The following is an 18247-nucleotide window of genomic DNA, read 5'->3' as shown; positions in this document are numbered from 1 at the left end:
GCAGGAACCCCCGGTTGTTTATCTCCTGCCCACTCCGTGTCTAGCCCCCTTGGGCACTGACACCAGTTGTAGCCTCCCAACTGCTGCCCTAGTCAGGATCGGCGAACTCAGCACGTGATGTGGAGGCCGGAGTCTTGCTCCTTCTTGATCGGCACGGCAGGCAGTGCAATCATCCGCTGAGAGAGAGGCCAATTCAACCAACAAACCTGTTCCTCTCAGAGATCTAAACCCCACTGTCTCACCACATCCTTCAACCTGTCTCTCTCCAGAAACGCATCTTGTTACTCCCTGAGCCCATTTATTCTGGAAGCTTCAAAGTCCTTCATTAAGAACTCACGATACGATTCTGTTAATCCTTGCGTGAGGAATATTTCACCCGTATTTACTTCCCCTCTTAGTCTGACTTTCTGACCTGTGTCCCTGGGAATTGAAGCTTTTTCTGCAGTGGGCAGTTTGCGAGATCTGTTCTGTCAGGTTGGCTTCGGAGTCAAGACAACGTCTCCTGGGTCACCTCAAAGGCTTCTCACTTCCAGAGCAAATAAACGTGACTTCCTTCACCCCGCCTCAGAGATTAAACAGGCATAAAGTAGGAAATGATCCTCGAGATCGACGAGAATTCAAAACCAGTTTCTGTCTCAAACCATTTCTCAATAAATATACAACATGAGTCGATGTTCCGTGCCATTCCACAGGGAGAATCCAGACCAAGAATGAACTTCAGGTGAATGGGGGAGAATCGGAGCAGGACATGCAGACATAATTCAATCCCCATTTTAAAGTCGCACATTCTGTCCTTACATTTATGTTCCCATGACAACAGTGACTCCGCTCCAAAAGTACTTCATTGGCTGTAAAGCACGTTGAGACATCCGGTGGTCGTGAAAGGCGTTATATAAATGCAAAACTTTCTTTCTTTCATTATAAATTCCTTCGCCCACATTTATAACAGAAATTGGCTATGTAAACACGTCATGCTGTAATTACACCCTCCCACCAGTGGTGGCACTGTTTTCCTTTGTGAGCTCGAGGGTGCTGAAGTTTAATTGTGGAGCCCCGAGGTGAGCCTGGCTGAGCTTCGCTGACTGATCACAGACCAGGAGTTGAACCGAGGGAGGACCTTCTGCTCTGTGTTTTCTGAACTTTCACTTTTATACTTTTTCCTCTTTTCTTTATTTCTTTGTAAAACTTTGCAGCGCGGTTGAAGGGGAAAGAAAAGGTGTAGGAATTGAGCATTGCCGACACACCATTGAGCCGAGGCCCTGCTTCCCACTTCAGATGAGCATTAAAGTTAGTGATTGAGAGAGAACAGGGAGTTCTCTCTGTGTCCTGGCCAACACTCAACCAGCACCACCACAGTAACAGAATATTGACGGTTCATTCATCTTATTGGCGCGCGCGGGACGCTTGAGCGGGCATGGGACATTGGCGTGTGCTACTGCAGAATAGTTGCTCCTTTTGTTTACTGAAATAAATAGAAATTATAACATGGGAACAGGCCGTTCGGCCCAGTCAGTCCATGCTGGCCTTTACCCTCCACTGGAACAAGTATTTCTAATCACATTTACCCGTCCTGTTCCCTTATCCCTTCAACCATAATTCCTTCATCCTCCTCTCCAATCTAATCTTCAATGTTGACACAGTTTCTGCCTCAGCCACTAACCCTGGGAGTGAATGCCACAGCCTCACAACTCTCTGAGTGAAGGAATTGCTCCTGCCCTCTGTTCTAAATCTCTTACATTTAATCTTCTATCTGTGTCCCCTCGTTCTAGACCCTCAATCACTGCAAACAGTTTGCTTCTCTCTACTCTGTACAACCTTTTCATAAATGTAAACTATCCTAGCGCCTCATAATCTGCATTCTAACAAAAAAACAGTCACTGTACTTTGGGGGGAAAAAAGGATTAACTTGTTGATGTTTTCAAAATATCTTCTGAGGCTTTGTTCCATTTTAAGCTGCAGTTAGAATATTGAGCCAGCTTCTGAGTGTCCGGTTGTAAGAACCATAGCGAGGGTGCAGAAAGGATCCACGATGATCCCAGGAACGAGAGGCTTTAGCTGTGAGGAGAGACAGGAGAAACTGGGGCCCTTTTCATTAGAACACAGGTCACGAGGTGATCTGAGGGAGGTTCAAAATGACGAGGGGTTTTGAGAAAGTAAATCCGGAAAAACTATCCACTGGTAAGTGAGTCGGTAACCAGAGGACTTCAATTTAACATCATCAGCAAAGGGAGCGGTGAGGAGGATTGTTTTAATACTGCTGCTTGTTGGGTTATGGGATGTCTGCCCAGATACTGGTGGGAGCAGAATCCACAATAACCGTTGAAGAGAAGCTGATAAATATTAGGCAGGGTTCAGGGACTGAGTGGAGAGTTCCTTCAGAGAGCCGGCACAGGCCCAGTGGGCTGCAACATTGCACAATTCTGTGTTGTATCAATGTTGCTTGTTTGGTGAGTTTAAATAATATTTTTCCTGTCAGGAGCAGGTCCCTGGAGGCACCTTTTAATTGAATAAGTGTATCTGCCGGGGAGAAGCTGCTGTAAAACTCTCCTACCCGTGTATTAAAGCAGTGCTGAGTGACAGGCAAGTTTTTTGGGGTGTTTTTGGGGGTTCAGCTGGTGGTCACTGTGACTTTCAACACCATACAAGAAAAGTTCGCTCTGTCTTTTCAATAAGAGATGCCAACCCCGTGACCTCACCAAGTTAGATGGCAGCATCCAGGAAGTTGCTCCTAAAATATTAAATAGAAAGGTAAATATCTAATATATATATAAAAATCTTACGCCTGCCTGAACTTACACTGTCTGCAAAACCTTACTCCTTGTTGTCAATTCTTCCCGTTATAAATTCCTCTGTAAACACGTCACGCTGGACTAGACAGACTAGATGCAGGATGGATGTTCCCGATGGTCGGGGAGTCCAGAACCAGGGGTCACAGTCTAAGGATAAGGGGTAAGCCATTTAGGACAGAGATGAGGAGGAATTTCTTCACCCAGAGAGTGGTGAACCTGTGGAATTCTCTACCACAGAAGACAGTTGAGGCCAATTCATTAAATATATTCAAGAAGGAGTTGGATATATTTCTTAAGGCTAAAGGGATCAAGGGATATGGGGAGAAGGCAGGGACCGGGTACTGAATTTGGATGATCAGCCATGATCTCATTAAATGGCGGAGCAGGCTCGAGGGGCTGAATGGCCTACTCCTGCTCCTATCTTCTATGTTTCTATGTAATTACACTCTCCCAGCCAGTGATGGTGCTGTAGCGCCTCAATTTTACATCTCCCAGACCTTCAACAAAGATGTTTCCACTTGTGTGGGGAGACCAGAACCAGGGGCCATCAATATAAGAGAGTCACTAATAAATCCAATAGGGAATTCAGGAGAAACTTCTTTACCCAGAGAGTGGTGAGAATGTGGAACTCGCTACCACAAGGAGTGGTTGAGGTGAATAGAATAGATACATTTAAGGGTAAGCTAGATAAACACATGAGGGAGAAAGGAACAGAAGGATATGGTGATTGGGTGGGAGGAGGCTCGTGTGGAGCATAAACACCGGCACGGAGCAGTTGGGCCGAATGGCCTGTTTCCGTGCTGTAAATACTGTGTGACTCACCGTGCAGCTAATTCTATTTCTCTGCTTCCCAGCTTGCCATTTAACTATAAATACTATTGAAGTATTGCATAAAAATAGATAAAATGTGTGAATTTAAAATGGGGACTGAATGACCTGTGTGTGCCCCTGTCCAATTATCCCCTGCCCTCTGACCCCACCACACCCGAGGATGTCCCTCCAACATGTGCAGCGGCAGAGGAGCTGAACTGGTGCTTGTGAAAGGACTGAGATGAGCACTAAGAGAACATTTGCATAGGAAGGTGCCAGTCTCCTGCACGAGAAGGGTCGAGGTGGCACAGTGCGGGCCGAGAGAGTGAGACTGACCCCGAGCCATGAGGGAACGTTCCAACTGTGCCTTCTGGAAAGGGGCCTTTTCGGCGAGTATATAAAGAATTAAATAGGAGATGAAACAAGACTTCAGATTAAATCAACACACAAACTTTGTAAAGGGGTCATTTATAACGTACTGGGTGGAATTCCTTTACCAATCTGCCAGGGTCCCGAAGGGGAAATGAGGTTTTGACACTTTATTCAGATTGAACTTGTTCACAGGTCTTGGGTTGGATTGTTGGTGTGTTAATGTAAACTCTTCTGATCGCTCTGTTTCACCCCCCCGCCAACCCCCACCCTTCACCCCGCCAACCCCCACCCTTCATCGCCTCACCCTTCACCCCCCCCAACCCCACCCTTCACCCCCCAACCCGCACCAATCACCTTCCCCTGCACCATTTCCCATCCTTCCCCAGGAGAGCACCTCCCCCCCCCCAAGCTCTCTCTCAGTTGCTCCGTGTGTCCCACTGTGGTACATGTGATACAGGCGGGGGTGGGGGAGATGGGCTTTCCCTACCTGGGGTACAGTTTCACGAGTACTCCAGTTTCGGAGAGGGGGAGGTGGGGGGAGGGCGTGGGTGAGGTTTTCAATCTGCTAACTAATCTCCGCTCATGAAAGGGGTTTTGTGCGCACGGCGCTGAGCCAGGAATCCCGTTCGCAGTGAAAGAGGAGGTGACTTTACTCTGTTAATCCGGTGTCTGATGGTTCAGTGTCGGATCAGCCACCTGGGAATCCCTGGGTTTTCAAAGGGTTTAACAAAGGTGAAATCAGAAGATGTTCCAGATTATGATTTCTAATCTTCTGCTTCCTCTCTCCTCTCTCCTTTCCTTTTTGCTTTAATTACCGGCTTAACCTGCAGAAATCCACCAGTTCCGCATCTTCCGAGGCTTCAGAAACCTGCAGGTCGGTTAGCGAGTGCAGCTCTCCCACCTCTCTCTGCTCGGGCTCCAAGATTGGGCTTTGGGCACCAACCAGCAAGGTGATCACCGTCTGTTCCAACCGCGGTTTGAGTCCTGGGTCCTGAGGGAGGGTCAGAGTAAAGCACGGGGACAATTGGCTTCTGTCCAAGCGGTGTAACCGGAGCAGACCGCGAGGCTGGAGGGGGAGGGGGGGAGCAGAGTACGCGACTGTACCATGTCTGGCTGGGATCCTCCTGTCCTCCTTATGGCACCTTTCACGTTAGGAACCCAACGCACTTTACATGGGGGGAGGGAGGGGGCTAATGGGGCAAAGGAGCCATTTTCAGAGAGCGCAGTTTAGAGTCGAGGGAAGTCGGCGGAGGGTCGAAGGCCGGGACCCTCTGCTCCCCGCGGCGGTGGGTCTAAGGCCGGGACCCTCTGCTCCCCGCGGCGGTGGGTCTAAGGCCGGGACCCTCTGCTCCCCGCGGCGGAGGATCTAACGCCGGGACCCTCTGCTCCCCGCAGCGGAGGGTCTAAGGCCGGGACCCTCTGCTCCCCGCGGCGGTGGGTCTAAGGCCGGGACCCTCTGCTCCCCGCGGCGGTGGGTCTAAGGCCGGGACCCTCTGCTCCCCGCGGCGGTGGGTCTAAGGCCGGGACCCTCTGCTCCCCGCGGCGGAGGATCTAAGGCCGGGACCCTCTGCTCCCCGCCGCGGAGGATCTAAGGCCGGGACCCTCTGCTCCCCGCGGCGGAGGGTCTAAGGCCGGGACCCTCTGCTCCCTGCGGCGGAGGATCTAAGGCCGGGACCCTCTGCTCCCCGCCGCGGAGGATCTAAGGCCGGGACCCTCTGCTCCCCGCGGCGGAGGGTCTAACGCCGGGACCCTCTGCTCCCCGCAGCGGAGGGTCTAACGCCGGGACCCTCTGCTCCCCGTGGTGGAGGGTCTAAGGCCGGGACCCTCTGCTCCCCGCGGCAGTGGGTCTAAGGCCGGGACCCTCTGCTCCCCGCAGCGGAGGGTCTAACGCCGGGACCCTCTGCTCCCCGTGGTGGAGGGTCTAAGGCCGGGACCCTCTGCTCCCCGTGGTGGAGGGTCTAAGGCCGGGACCCTCTGCTCCCCGTGGCGGAGGGTCTAAGGCCGGGACCCTCTGCTCCCCGCGGCGGAGGGTCTGAGGCCGGGACCCTCTGCTCCCCGCGGCGGTGGGTCTGAGGCCGGGACCCTCTGCTCCCCGCGGCGGTGGGTCTAAGGCCGGGACCCTCTGCTCCCCGCGGCGGTGGGTCTGAGGCCGGGACCCTCTGCTCCCCGCAGCGGAGGGTCTGAGGCCGGGACCCTCTGCTCCCCGCGGCGGTGGGTCTAAGGCCGGGACCCTCTGCTCCCCGCGGCGGTGGGTCTAAGGCCGGGACCCTCTGCTCCCTGCGGCGGAGGATCTAAGGCCGGGACCCTCTGCTCCCCGCCGCGGAGGATCTAAGGCCGGGACCCTCTGCTCCCCGCGGCGGAGGGTCTAACGCCGGGACCCTCTGCTCCCCGCAGCGGAGGGTCTAACGCCGGGACCCTCTGCTCCCCGTGGTGGAGGGTCTAAGGCCGGGACCCTCTGCTCCCCGCGGCAGTGGGTCTAAGGCCGGGACCCTCTGCTCCCCGCAGCGGAGGGTCTAACGCCGGGACCCTCTGCTCCCCGTGGTGGAGGGTCTAAGGCCGGGACCCTCTGCTCCCCGTGGCGGAGGGTCTAAGGCCGGGACCCTCTGCTCCCCGCGGCGGAGGGTCTGAGGCCGGGACCCTCTGCTCCCCGCGGCGGTGGGTCTGAGGCCGGGACCCTCTGCTCCCCGCGGCGGTGGGTCTAAGGCCGGGACCCTCTGCTCCCCGCGGCGGTGGGTCTGAGGCCGGGACCCTCTGCTCCCCGCAGCGGAGGGTCTGAGGCCGGGACCCTCTGCTCCCCGCGGCGGTGGGTCTAAGGCCGGGACCCTCTGCTCCCCGCGGCGGTGGGTCTAAGGCCGGGACCCTCTGCTCCCCGCAGCGGAGGATCTAAGGCCGGGACCCTCTGCTCCCCGTGGTGGAGGGTCTGAGGCCGGGACCCTCTGCTCCCCGCAGCGGAGGATCTAGGGCCGGGACCCTCTGCTCCCCGTGGTGGAGGGTCTAAGGCCGGGACCCTCTGCTCCCCGCGGCGGAGGGTCTAACGCCGGGACCCTCTGCTCCCCGCGGCGGAGGGAGCAGCTCTGGGCCAGTGACGGTGACAAATTAATTGGTAGCCATTTATCAACTTCACAAGTCCAGTTTCCATGAAGATTGTTTTCTCTTAATTAGATTTTTTTGGAATAAATTTCCCCTTTTTTCTGTATTTCTTTCCCCCTTTCTCTTTGTCCTTCAGAGGGTGCGTGGGTGAGCGGGGTTGGTAGTGGGGGGGGCGTGAGTGGGTGACTGAGGTGAGGGGCTGGGGGTGGGAGAGGAAGCACAGCCTGTCCCCAGGTCCCTGCCACTGCCCTCCCCAGATCGGCCCAGGTCTGACTCACTCCCTTCCCTGAACCTCCACCCAGCCCGCTCCCGCTTGGTTCCAGGTGTCGGACTCAGCGCCGGAATCTCGGGAGGGACGACTGGTATTTGGGTGAAAAGAACAATATTTTTTAGGAACAGTGAGACGTTTTTCTGGTGTTTAGAAATACGACTGGTACTTAGTATTAGAAAATGAATGCTGATGTGGTGGTGTAAGATCCCAGGAAAGTGTAATGCACTGCATAGCATTGGGGTACAGTACTGGTGGCTACAGGTCAGCCGCTGTATAACACTGGGGTACAGTACGGGTGGATACAGGTCAGTCACTGTATAACATTGGGGTACAGTACTGGTGGGTACAGGTCAGTCACTGTATAACACTGGGGTACAGTACTGGTGGGTACAGGTCTGTCACTGGATAACACTGGGGTACAGTACTGGTGGGTACAGGTCTGTCACTGGATAACACTGGGGTACAGTACTGGTGGGTACAGGTCTGTCACTGTATAACACTGGGGTACAGTACTGCCGAGTACAGGTCTGTCATTGTATAACACTGGGGTACAGTACTGGTGGGTACAGGTCTGTCACTGTATAACACTGGGGTACAGTACTGGTGGGTACAGGTCTGTCACTAACACTGGGGTACAGTACTGCCGAGTACAGGTCTGTCACTGTAACACTGGGGTACAGTACTGGTGGGTACAGATCTGTCACTGGATAACACTGGGGTACAGTACTGGTGGGTACAGATCTGTCACTGGATAACACTGGGGTACAGTACTGGTGGGTACAGGTCTGTCACTGTATAACATGGGTACAGTACTGGTGGGTACAGGTCTGTCATTGTATAACACTGGGGTACAGTACTGGTGGGTACAGGTATGTCACTGGATAACACTGGGGTACAAAAGACAAGGCTGAAGCGTTTGCAACCATCTTCAGCCAGAAGTGCCGAGTGGATGATCCATATCGGCTTACTCCTGATGTCCCCACCATCACAGAAGCCAGTCTTCAGCCAATTCGATTCAGTCCACGTGATATGAAGAAATGGCTGAGCGCACTAGATACAGCAAAGGCTATGGGCCCCGACAACATCCCGGCTATCGTGCTGAACACTTGTGCTCCAGACCTAGCCGCACCTCTAGCCAAGCTGTTCCAGTACAGCTACAACACTGGCATCTATCTGACAATGTGGAAAACTGCCCAGGTATGTCCTGTCCACAAAAAGCAGGACAAATCCAATCCGGCCAATTACCGCCCCATCAGTCTACTCTCAATCATCAGCAAAGTGATGGAAGGTGTCATCGACAGCGCTATCAAGCAGCACTTACTCACCAATAACCTGCTCACTGATGCCCAGTTTGGGTTCCGCCAAGACCACTCGGCTCCCGACCTCATCACAGCCTTGGTCCAAACATGGACAAAGGAGCTGAATTCCAGAGGTGAGGTGAGAGTGACTGCCCTCGACATCAAGGCAGCATTTGACCGAGTGTGGCATCAAGGAGCCCTAGTAAAACTGAAGTCAATGGGAATCAGGGGGAAAATGCTCCACTAGCTGGAGTCATACCTAGCACAAAGGAAGATGGTTGTGGTGATTGAAGGTCAATCATCACAGCCCCAGGACATCGCTGCAGGAGTTCCTCAGGGCAGTGTCCTAGGCCCAACCATCTTCAGCTGCTTCATCAATGACCTTCCCTCCAACATAAGGTCAGAAATGGGGATGTTCGCTGATGACTGTACAGTGTTCAGCGCCATTCACAACTCCTCAGATAATGAAGCAGTCCATGCCTGCATGCAACATAGAAACATAGAAGATAGGAGCAGAAGTAGGCCATTCGGCCCCTCGAGCCTGCTCCGCCATTTAATGAGATCATGGCTGATCATCCAAATTCAGTACCCTGTCCCTGCCTTCTCCCCAGATCCCTTTAGCCTTAAGAAATATATCTAACTCATTCTTGAATATATTTAATGAATTGGCCTCAACTGCCTTCTGTGGTAGAGAATTCCACAGGTTCACCACTCTCTGGGTGAAAAAATTCCTCCTCATCTCAGTCCTAAATGGCTTACCCCTTATCTTTAGACTGTGACCCCTGGTTTTGGACACCCTGCCATCGGGAACATCCTTCCTGCATCTGGTCTGTCTAGTCCTGTTAGAATTTTATAAGTTTCAATGAGATCCCCTCTCATTCTTCTAAACTCCAGCGAATATAAGTCCAATCGACCCAATCTCTCCTCATACGTCATTCCTGCCATCCCAGGTATCAGTCTGGTGAATCTTTGCTGCACTCCCTCCATGGCAAGAACATCCTTCCTCAGATAAGGTGACCAAAACTGCACACAATACTCAAGGTGTGGTCTCACCAAGGCCCTGTACAACTGCAGCAAGACATCCTTGTTCCTGTACTCGAATCCTCTCGCTATGAAGGCCAACATACCATTTGCCTTCTTAACCGCCTGCTGCACCTGCATGCTTACCTTCAACGACTGGTGCACAAGGACACCCAGGTCTCGTTGCACTTCCCCTTCTCCCAATCTATTGCTGTTCAGATAATAATATGCCTTCCTGTTTTTGCCACCAAAGTGGATAACCTCGCATTTATCCACATTATACTGCATCTGCCCAATCACCCAACCTGTCCAAATCATACTGGAGTTTCTCTGCATCCTCCTCACAGCACACACGCCCACCCAGTTTTGTGTCGTCTGCAAACTTGGAGATATTACATCTAGTCCCCTCATCTAGATCATTAATATGTATTGTGAATAGCTGGGGTCCTAGCACCGATCCCTGCGGTATCCCACTATTCACTGCCTGCCACTCAGAAAAAGACCCGTTTATTCCAACTCTTTGCTGCCTGTCTGCCAACCAGTTCTCTATCCAAGTCAGTACCTTACCCAGTACCGTAACAAGACCTGGACAACGTTCAGGCTTGGGCTGACAAGTGGCAGGTAACATTCGCGCCACAGAAGTGCCAGGCAATGACTTTCTCCAACAAGCGAGAGTCTAACCACCACCCCTTGATATTCAATGGCATTACCATCGCCAAATCCCCCACCATCAACATCCTGGGGGTCACCATTGACCAGAAACTTAACTGGACTAGCCACATAAATACTGTGGCTACAAGAGCAGGTCAGAGGCTAGGTATTCTGCGGCGAGTGTCTCACCTCCTGACTCCCCAAAGCCTTTCCACCATCTACAAGGCGCAAGTAAGGAGTGTGATGGAATACTCTCCACTTGCCTGGATGAGTACAGCTCCAGCAACACTCAAGAAGCTCGACACCATCCAGAACAAAGCAGCCCGTTTGATTGGCACCCCATCCACCACCTTAAACATTCACTCCCTCCACCACCAGCGCACCGTGGCTGCAGTGTGCACCATCTACAAGATGCACTGCAGCAACTCGACAAGGCTTCTTCGGCAGCACCTCCCAAACCGCGACCTCTTCCACCTAGAAGGACAAGGGCAGCAGGCGCATGGGAACACCACCACCTCCAAGTTCCCCTCCGAGTCACACACCATCCTGACTTAGAAGTATATCGCCGATCCTTCATTGTCGCTGGGTCAAAATCCCAGAACTCCCTCCCTAACAGCACTGTGGGAGCACCTTCACCACACGGACTGCAGCGGTTCAAGAAGGCGGCTCACCACCACCTTCTCGAGGGCAACTAGGGATGGGCAATAAATGCTGGCCTTGCCAGTGACGCCCACATCCCATAAACGAATAAAAAAAGTACTGGTAGGTACGAGTCTGTCACTGTATAACCCTGGGGTACAGTACTGGTGGGTACAGGTCTGTCGCTGTATAACACTGGGGTACAGTACCGGTGGGTACAGGTCTGTCACTGTATAACACTGGGGTACAGTACTGGTGGGTACAGGTCTGTCGCTGTATAACACTGGGGTGCAGTACTGGTGGGTACAGGTCTGTCACTGCATAACCCTGGGGTACAGTACTGGTGGGTACAGGTCTGTCGCTGTATAACACTGGGGTACAGTACTGGTGGGTACAGGTCTGTCACTGTATAACACTGGGGTATAGTACTGGTGGGTACAGGTCTGTCGCTGTATAACACTGGGGTACAGTACTGGTGGGTACAGGTCTGTCACTGTATAACACTGGGGTACAGTACTGGTGGGTACAGGTCTGTCACTGTATAACACTGGGGTACAGTACTGGTGGGTACAGGTCTGTCACTGTATACCACTGGGGTACAGTACTGGTGGGTGCAGGTCTGTCACTGTATAACACTGGGGTACAGTACTGGTGGGTACAGGTCTGTCACTGTATACCACTGGGGTACAGTACTGGTGGGTGCAGGTCTGTCACTGTATAACACTGGGGTACAGTACTGGTGGGTACAGGTCTGTCACTGTATAACACTGGGGTACAGTACTGGTGGGTACAGGTCTGTCACTGTATAACACTGGGGTACAGTACTGGTGGGTGCAGGTCTGTCACTGTATAACACTGGGGTACAGTACTGGTGGGTACAGGTCTGTCACTGTATAACACTGGGGTACAGTACCGGTGGGTACAGGTCTGTCGCTGTATAACACTGGGGTACAGTACTGGTGGGTACAGGTCTGTCACTAACACTGGGGTACAGTATTGGTGGGTACAGGTCTGTCGCTGTATAACACTGGGGTACAGTACTGGTGGGTACAGGTCTGTCACTGCAGACAGGAGCTCCTTTACAGCTGGCCTTTCTACTGCAGCTCGCCTGCACTGATCCCAGCCGAGGAAGCTTGATAATATCCTGCTCGCTGATGCTGAGTTTGGGTTCCACCAGAACCTCTCGGCTCCAGACCTGGTCACGGCCTTGAATCAGACTCGAACTCAATGCCAGAGAAAAGATGGCAGTTGCTGCCTTAAACATCAGTTCAACAACCCCCAGTGTTACACTCCCGTACCCCCATCACCCCCTCATTAGAAATAACAGACACGGGGCGGTGAGGGGGGAGCGGTGCGGGGCGTCTTCTAGCGGTGACGGGGGAGCGGTGCGGGACGTCCTCTAGCGGTGACGGGGGGAGCGGTGCGGGGCGTCCTCTAGCGGTGACGGGGGAGCGGTGCGGGACGTCCTCTAGCGGTGACGGGGGAGCGGTGCGGGGCGTCCTATAGCAAACACGGGGCGGTGCGGGGCGTCCTATAGCGGTGAGGGGGGAGCGGTGCGGGACGTCCAATAGCAGACACGGGGTGGTGAGGGGGGAGCGGTGCGGGGCGTCCTATAGCGGTGACGGGGGGGGGGCGGTGCGGGCCGTCCTATAGCAGACACGGGGCGGTGCGGGGCGTCCTATAGCGGTGAGGGGGGAGCGGTGCGGGGCGTCCTATAGCAGACACAGGGCGGTGCGGGGCGTCCTATAGCGGTGAGGGGGGAGCGGTGCAGGGCGTCCTATAGCGGTGAGGGGGGAGCAGTGCGGGGCGTCCTATAGCAGACACGGGGCGGTGCGGGCCGTCCTATAGCAGTGAGGGGGGAGCGGTGCGGGCCGTCCTATAGCAGACACGGGGCGGTGCGGGCCGTCCTATAGCAGACACGGGGCGGTGCGGGCCGTCCTATAGCAGACACGCGGCGGTGCGGGCCATCCTATAGCGGTGACGGGGGGGCGGTGCGGGCCGTCCTATAGCGGTGACGGGGTGGTGAGGGGGGAGCGGTGCGGGACGTCCTATAGCAGACACGGGGCGGTGCGGGGCGTCCTATAGCGGTGAGGGGGGAGCGGTGCGGGGCGTCCTATAGCGGTGACGGGGGAGCGGTGCGGGGCGTCCTATAGCGGTGAGGGGGGAGCGGTGCGGGGCGTCCTATAGCGGTGACGGGGGAGCGGTGCGGGGCGTCCTATAGCAGACACGGGGCGGTGCGGGGCGTCCTATAGCGGTGACGGGGGAGCGGTGCGGGCCGTCCTATAGCGGTGACGGGGGAGCAGTGCGGGCCGTCCTATAGCAGACACGGGGCGGTGCGGGCCGTCCTATAGCGGTGAGGGGGGAGCGGTGCGGGGCGTCCTATAGCGGTGACGGGGGAGCGGTGCGGGGCGTCCTATAGCGGTGACGGGGGAGCAGTGCGGGCCGTCCTATAGCAGACACGGGGCGGTGCGGGGGGAGCGGTGCGGGCCGTCCTATAGCAGACACGGGGCGGTGCGGGACGTCCTATAGCGGTGAGGGGGGAGCGGTGCGGGCCATCCAATAGCAGACACGGGGCGGTGCGGGGCGTCCTATAGCAGACACGGGGTGGTGAGGGGGGAGCGGTGCGGGCCATCCAATAGCAGATACGGGGCGGTGCGGGGCGTCCTATAGCAGACACGGGGCGGTGCGGGGCGTCCTATAGCGGTGAGGGGGGAGCGGTGCAGGGCGTCCTATAGCAGACACAGGGCGGTGCGGGGCGTCCTATAGCGGTGACGGGGGAGCAGTGCGGGCCGTCCTATAGCAGACACGGGGCGGTGCGGGGCGTTCTATAGCGGTGAGGGGGGAGCAGTGCGGGCCGTCCTATAGCAGACACGGGGTGGTGACTGGACGTCCTATTTGAGCTCTTGGGTGGTAGTTAGCCCGAGAATGTAAAAACCAATGTGCTGCTGTAAAATAAGCTACTGGGTGAACACGCTCGGCCCTCTCCAGAGATGGTGGCTTCCCTGTAGACAGGAGATGGGATGGAAATTGGAAAAATGGGAAGCGAGCTCCATCTGTAGCTACTCGGGGTTGTGACCGGTCTTGTTGACTGCAGCGTTTATATTTTAAATCCATGAACATCCTGCTCCGCTGCTCTTTACCAGCTGGGTTGTAACTGTGGGAGTGGCCGAACTGTGCTGTGTGGCTGCTGGACAGTGTCTTCAGATATTGGGACAACTTGAAATGGATTCCTGTGGGAAGTGCAGTCCTGGAGAGCTCAGTGAGCAGTCAGCGTATGTTGTCGGACCAACCCCTGTAGGTGAGGGAGGCCCCGGGTTCAGTTGCTGGTGACGGGGTGATGGTCACGGGACCTGTTAATGGTCTCTGTGTTTTCAGACTAGGGAAAGAAAAAAATCAGGCAGATTTCCGGCCCTTAAAGGATTCAATTCTGAGGAGATGTTGCATAAACTTGGCTTGTAATCCCTTGAGTTTAGAAGGTTGAGGGTGATCTGATCAAGGTGTTTAAAATGATAAAGGCATTTGTTAGAGTAGATATGGAAAAACTATTTCAACTGCTGAGGGGAGTCCAGAACAAGGGGGCATAACATTAAAACTGGAGCCAGGCTGTTCAGGGGTGATGTCAGGAAGCACTTCTTCACAAAGGGTGGTGGAAATCTGGAATCCCCCCCCCCCCCCAAAAAAAGCTGTGGATGTTGGGGGTCAGTTGAAATTTTCACGGCTGAGATCGATGGAGTTTTATTGGGGAAGGGTATCGAGGGATATGGGAGCAAGGGCGGGTAAATGGGGTGAGGTACAGATCAGCCGTGATCGGATTGAATGGCAGGGCAAGTTCGAGGGGCTGAATGGCCTCATGTTCCCAGTCAGAACATAGACCAGCTGGAAAGTGCCCGTGTGGAAGAGACTAGAACTAGGGGGCCTTAATCTTAGAATAAGGGGCTGCCCTTTCAAAACTGAGATGAGGAGAAACTTCTTCACTCAGAGGGTAGTAAATCTATGGAATTTGCTACCCCAGAGAGCTGTGGAAGCTGCAACATTAAATAAATTTAAAATGGAGATTGACATTTTCCTAGCAGATAAGGGAATTAGGGGTTACGGGGAGAGAGCAGTGAAGTGGACGTGAGTCTAGATTTGGATCAGCCATGATCCTATTGAATGGCGGAGCAGGCCCGAGGGGCCGTATGGCCTACTCCTGCTCCTATTTTTTATGTTCTTATGTTTTGGGGAGGTCAGGATCAGCCTTGGCTGTGCTGACCCCTTTCCCCGATGCCTGTCACCCCTCGCTGTCCGGGTTGATGCTCGCCTGGGGAACTGGACCCCGGAATTATACTTGGAGGAGGAAGTTAGTGCAGTGGGAAATTAGCACTTTTTCTCCATTGAAGAACAAGAACTTCCAAATGGCCATAAACATCGTGTTGAAGGGGGAAGGGGGAATGATCTCCGGTCCTTTGGCTTCTGTGACCCGGGATCAAATCCGCATGGACTCAGAGTCTCGCAGCTGCTTCAATTCAGAACCCAGTAGAATTAAGTCAACATTATAAAAATTACAACCCATGATTTCATACTCGATGCCAAATAATTTTTAAAACTACCCACCCAACAGAATATTTAAAATATAATAGTTCAGAGAAGTCGTTAAATGATTGAAGTCTGGGTCTCTTTTTAAATCAGGACTGGGCAAAATTGCCACCCATGGACCAGCTGCAGCCCAGCAACCCCCAGCAGAGGGAAACATCTGCTTATCGACAGGTTGGAGAAAACGGACCCCAAACACCGGCGGAACCCGGTGTGTGTACACAGGGCGTGGACAGACCGCGATCCATCACATCGTCTGCTACTTGCAAGGTATCCCCAATCAAAAAGAAGCCTTGCATTTCTAGAGCGCCTTTCACGGCCTCAGGACGTCCCAAAGCGTTTACAGCCAATGAAGGACTTTTTCAAGTGTAGTCACTGTTGTAATGCAGCAGCCAACTAGCGCACAGCAAGATCCCACAAACAGCAATGTAATGATGACCACATAGATAACACAAGACACCGACTCCTTCCAATACCTCAAACTCATGGCTCTGCGAGAGTCGCCAAGGCAGTGAATGTCAGGAAATGACCAAATAATCGGTGTTAGTCATGTTGGTTGAGGGGTAACTATTGGCCCAGGACACCGGGGAGAACTCCACCCCCCCCACCCCCCGCTCTTCTTAGAATAGTGGCCGCGGGATCTTTTACATCCACCTGAGAGAGCAGTCGGGGCGTCGGTTTAACGCCTCATCCGAAAGACGGCACCTCCGACAGTGCGGCGCTCCCTCAGTACTGCCCCTCCGACAGTGCAGCGCTCCCTCAGTACTGCCCCTCCGACAGTGCAGCGCTCCCTCAGTACTGCCCCTCCAACAGTGCAGCGCTCCCTCAGTACTGCCCCTCCGACAGTGCGGCGCTCCCTCAGTACTGCCCCTCCGACAGTGCGGCGCTCCCTCAGTACTGCCCCTCCGACAGTGCGGCGCTCCCTCAGTACTGCCCCTCCGACAGTGCAGCGCTCCCTCAGTACTGCCGCTCCGACAGTGCAGCGCTCCCTCAGTACTGCCCCTCCGACAGTGCTGCACTCCCTCAGTACTGCCCCTCCGACAGTGCAGCGCTCCCTCGGTACTGCCCCTCCGACAGTGCAGCGCTCCCTCGGTACTGCCCCTCCGACAGTGCAGCGCTCCCTCGGTACTCCACTGGAGTGTCAGCTTGGATTATGTGCTCAAGTCTCTGGAGTGGGACTTGAACCCACAACCTTCTGACTCCAAGGCGAGAGAGTGCTGCCCACTGATCCCCTCCGGTGCTGGCTTCACTCCGATACAGCATTGCCCTTTTCCTGAAACTTGCAAAGGGGCTCGAGATGCCAGTGTGAATGGGGGTCACTGCCAGTGTGAATGGGGGTCTGTGACCTGGAGATTTTCTAATACAGCTGAACTTCTGCCTTTTTGTGGTTCGGTTACCAACCTCCTGATCAGACGCTGACCCAGATTGGGGCGATGAGCGAGTGCTTCCGGTCTTTCAAGGACCTGTGATCTGGGGTCAAATCCGCATGGACTGATAGACCGAGGGTCTCGAGCTGTGAATTGCATGTTGCCTCAATCCAGAACCCAGTAGAATTAAGTCAATATCATAAAATTACAACCCTGATGCTGCTGTGGACTGGGAGCCTCGGAATATTTACCCGTCTCTATTTCTACTGGATAATCGATTAAACACTTCATTTTTTCGCCCATTTTTAATAGCGATATGTTTTGGCTAAATCCTGGAGTCGTCATTGTTTGAGGTATCGGAGCTTTACCGTGGGGGGGGGGGCGGCTGTGTGTGGGGGGAGGGGGATGTGTGTGAGGGGAGGGGGGCTGTGGGGGTGGGGGGAGGGGCTGTGCGGAGGGGAGGGTGTGGGGGCTGTGTGTGAGGGGAGGGGAGGTGGGGGGTGCTGTGGGGGGGAGGGGCTGTGGGGAGGGTGTGGGGGCGCTGTGTGTGAGGGGAGGGGGGCTGTGGGGGGGAGGGGCTGAGGGGAGGGGGTGGGGGGCGCTGTGCGAGGGGGGGAGCTGTGCCTGCGCGCGGGGGAGGGTCCACTCCTACAGGACGGAATCGCGTTTCCCGATGGGATCGATGCGACTGATCTTTTAGCCTCGGGTATTTTCATCCCCGCCGATTCTCACTGCTCCCAACCAGTGGACCGAGAGGTGCCCACTGGTATTTTTAATGTTACTTTTAATACAATGCCCACTTCATGGCCGTGTATTTTGCAGCCACAGGTTGGAGAGATGAGTGCCCGAGAGCATCTTGCCTTAGCCCTGAGTCAGGGGAACCTGGACACCCAGCGGAGCAGCCGAGACTCGCTGCACTGTTCCAGCGGTTACAGCACCCAGACAACCACCCCGTCTTGCTCCGAGGACACCATCCCCTCTCAGGGTAAGAGCGAAACTCCAAACTAGGGAGCAACAAAGGGCAGGATTGGCAATTCGAGTCATTGGCCAGTAACAGGAAATGATTCAACAGAAGATGTAAACAGTGAAGATATATTTCAGGAAGGACGAATGGCTGGCTGGGATCCGACAGATGATCGGGGAATCTTCAAACTTGAAATTACAAAAAACAAGCATTTATGGGTTGGAGGGTAGATGTAAAGAATATAGAAAAGCTACAGAGAGATTGGGAAGAGTAAGGGGAAAAAAATAACAAAAAACATTGAAAAATTAAAAGGCTTTCTAGAGGCATATTGATACTAAGAGGGCAGGCTAGTGCCACTAAAGGAAGCCATTCAGCCCATCATGTCAGTGCTAGCTCTTTGCTAG

At 54.4% G+C, this 18247-nt stretch overlaps 1 protein-coding gene across 1 annotated transcript in view; it reads left to right on the top strand.

Annotated features, from left to right (window-relative positions):
• Positions 1-18247, top strand: part of mtss1 (MTSS I-BAR domain containing 1) — a 122254-nt gene that overhangs the window by 102439 nt on the left and 1568 nt on the right. The window contains 3 exon segments of the mRNA XM_086005953.1: positions 4802-4921; positions 15609-15782; positions 17702-17885. Coding sequence (XP_085862079.1) covers positions 4802-4921; positions 15609-15782; positions 17702-17885 — 478 coding nt within the window.

Source organism: Somniosus microcephalus, chromosome 13 (assembly GCF_052327205.1).
Source record: "Somniosus microcephalus isolate GS21.2 chromosome 13, FLI_Smic_1.0, whole genome shotgun sequence".
Lineage (NCBI taxonomy): Eukaryota > Metazoa > Chordata > Chondrichthyes > Squaliformes > Somniosidae > Somniosus > Somniosus microcephalus.
The sequence above is the reverse complement of the archived record's forward strand: the minus strand, read 5'-3'. Positions and strand labels throughout refer to the sequence as shown.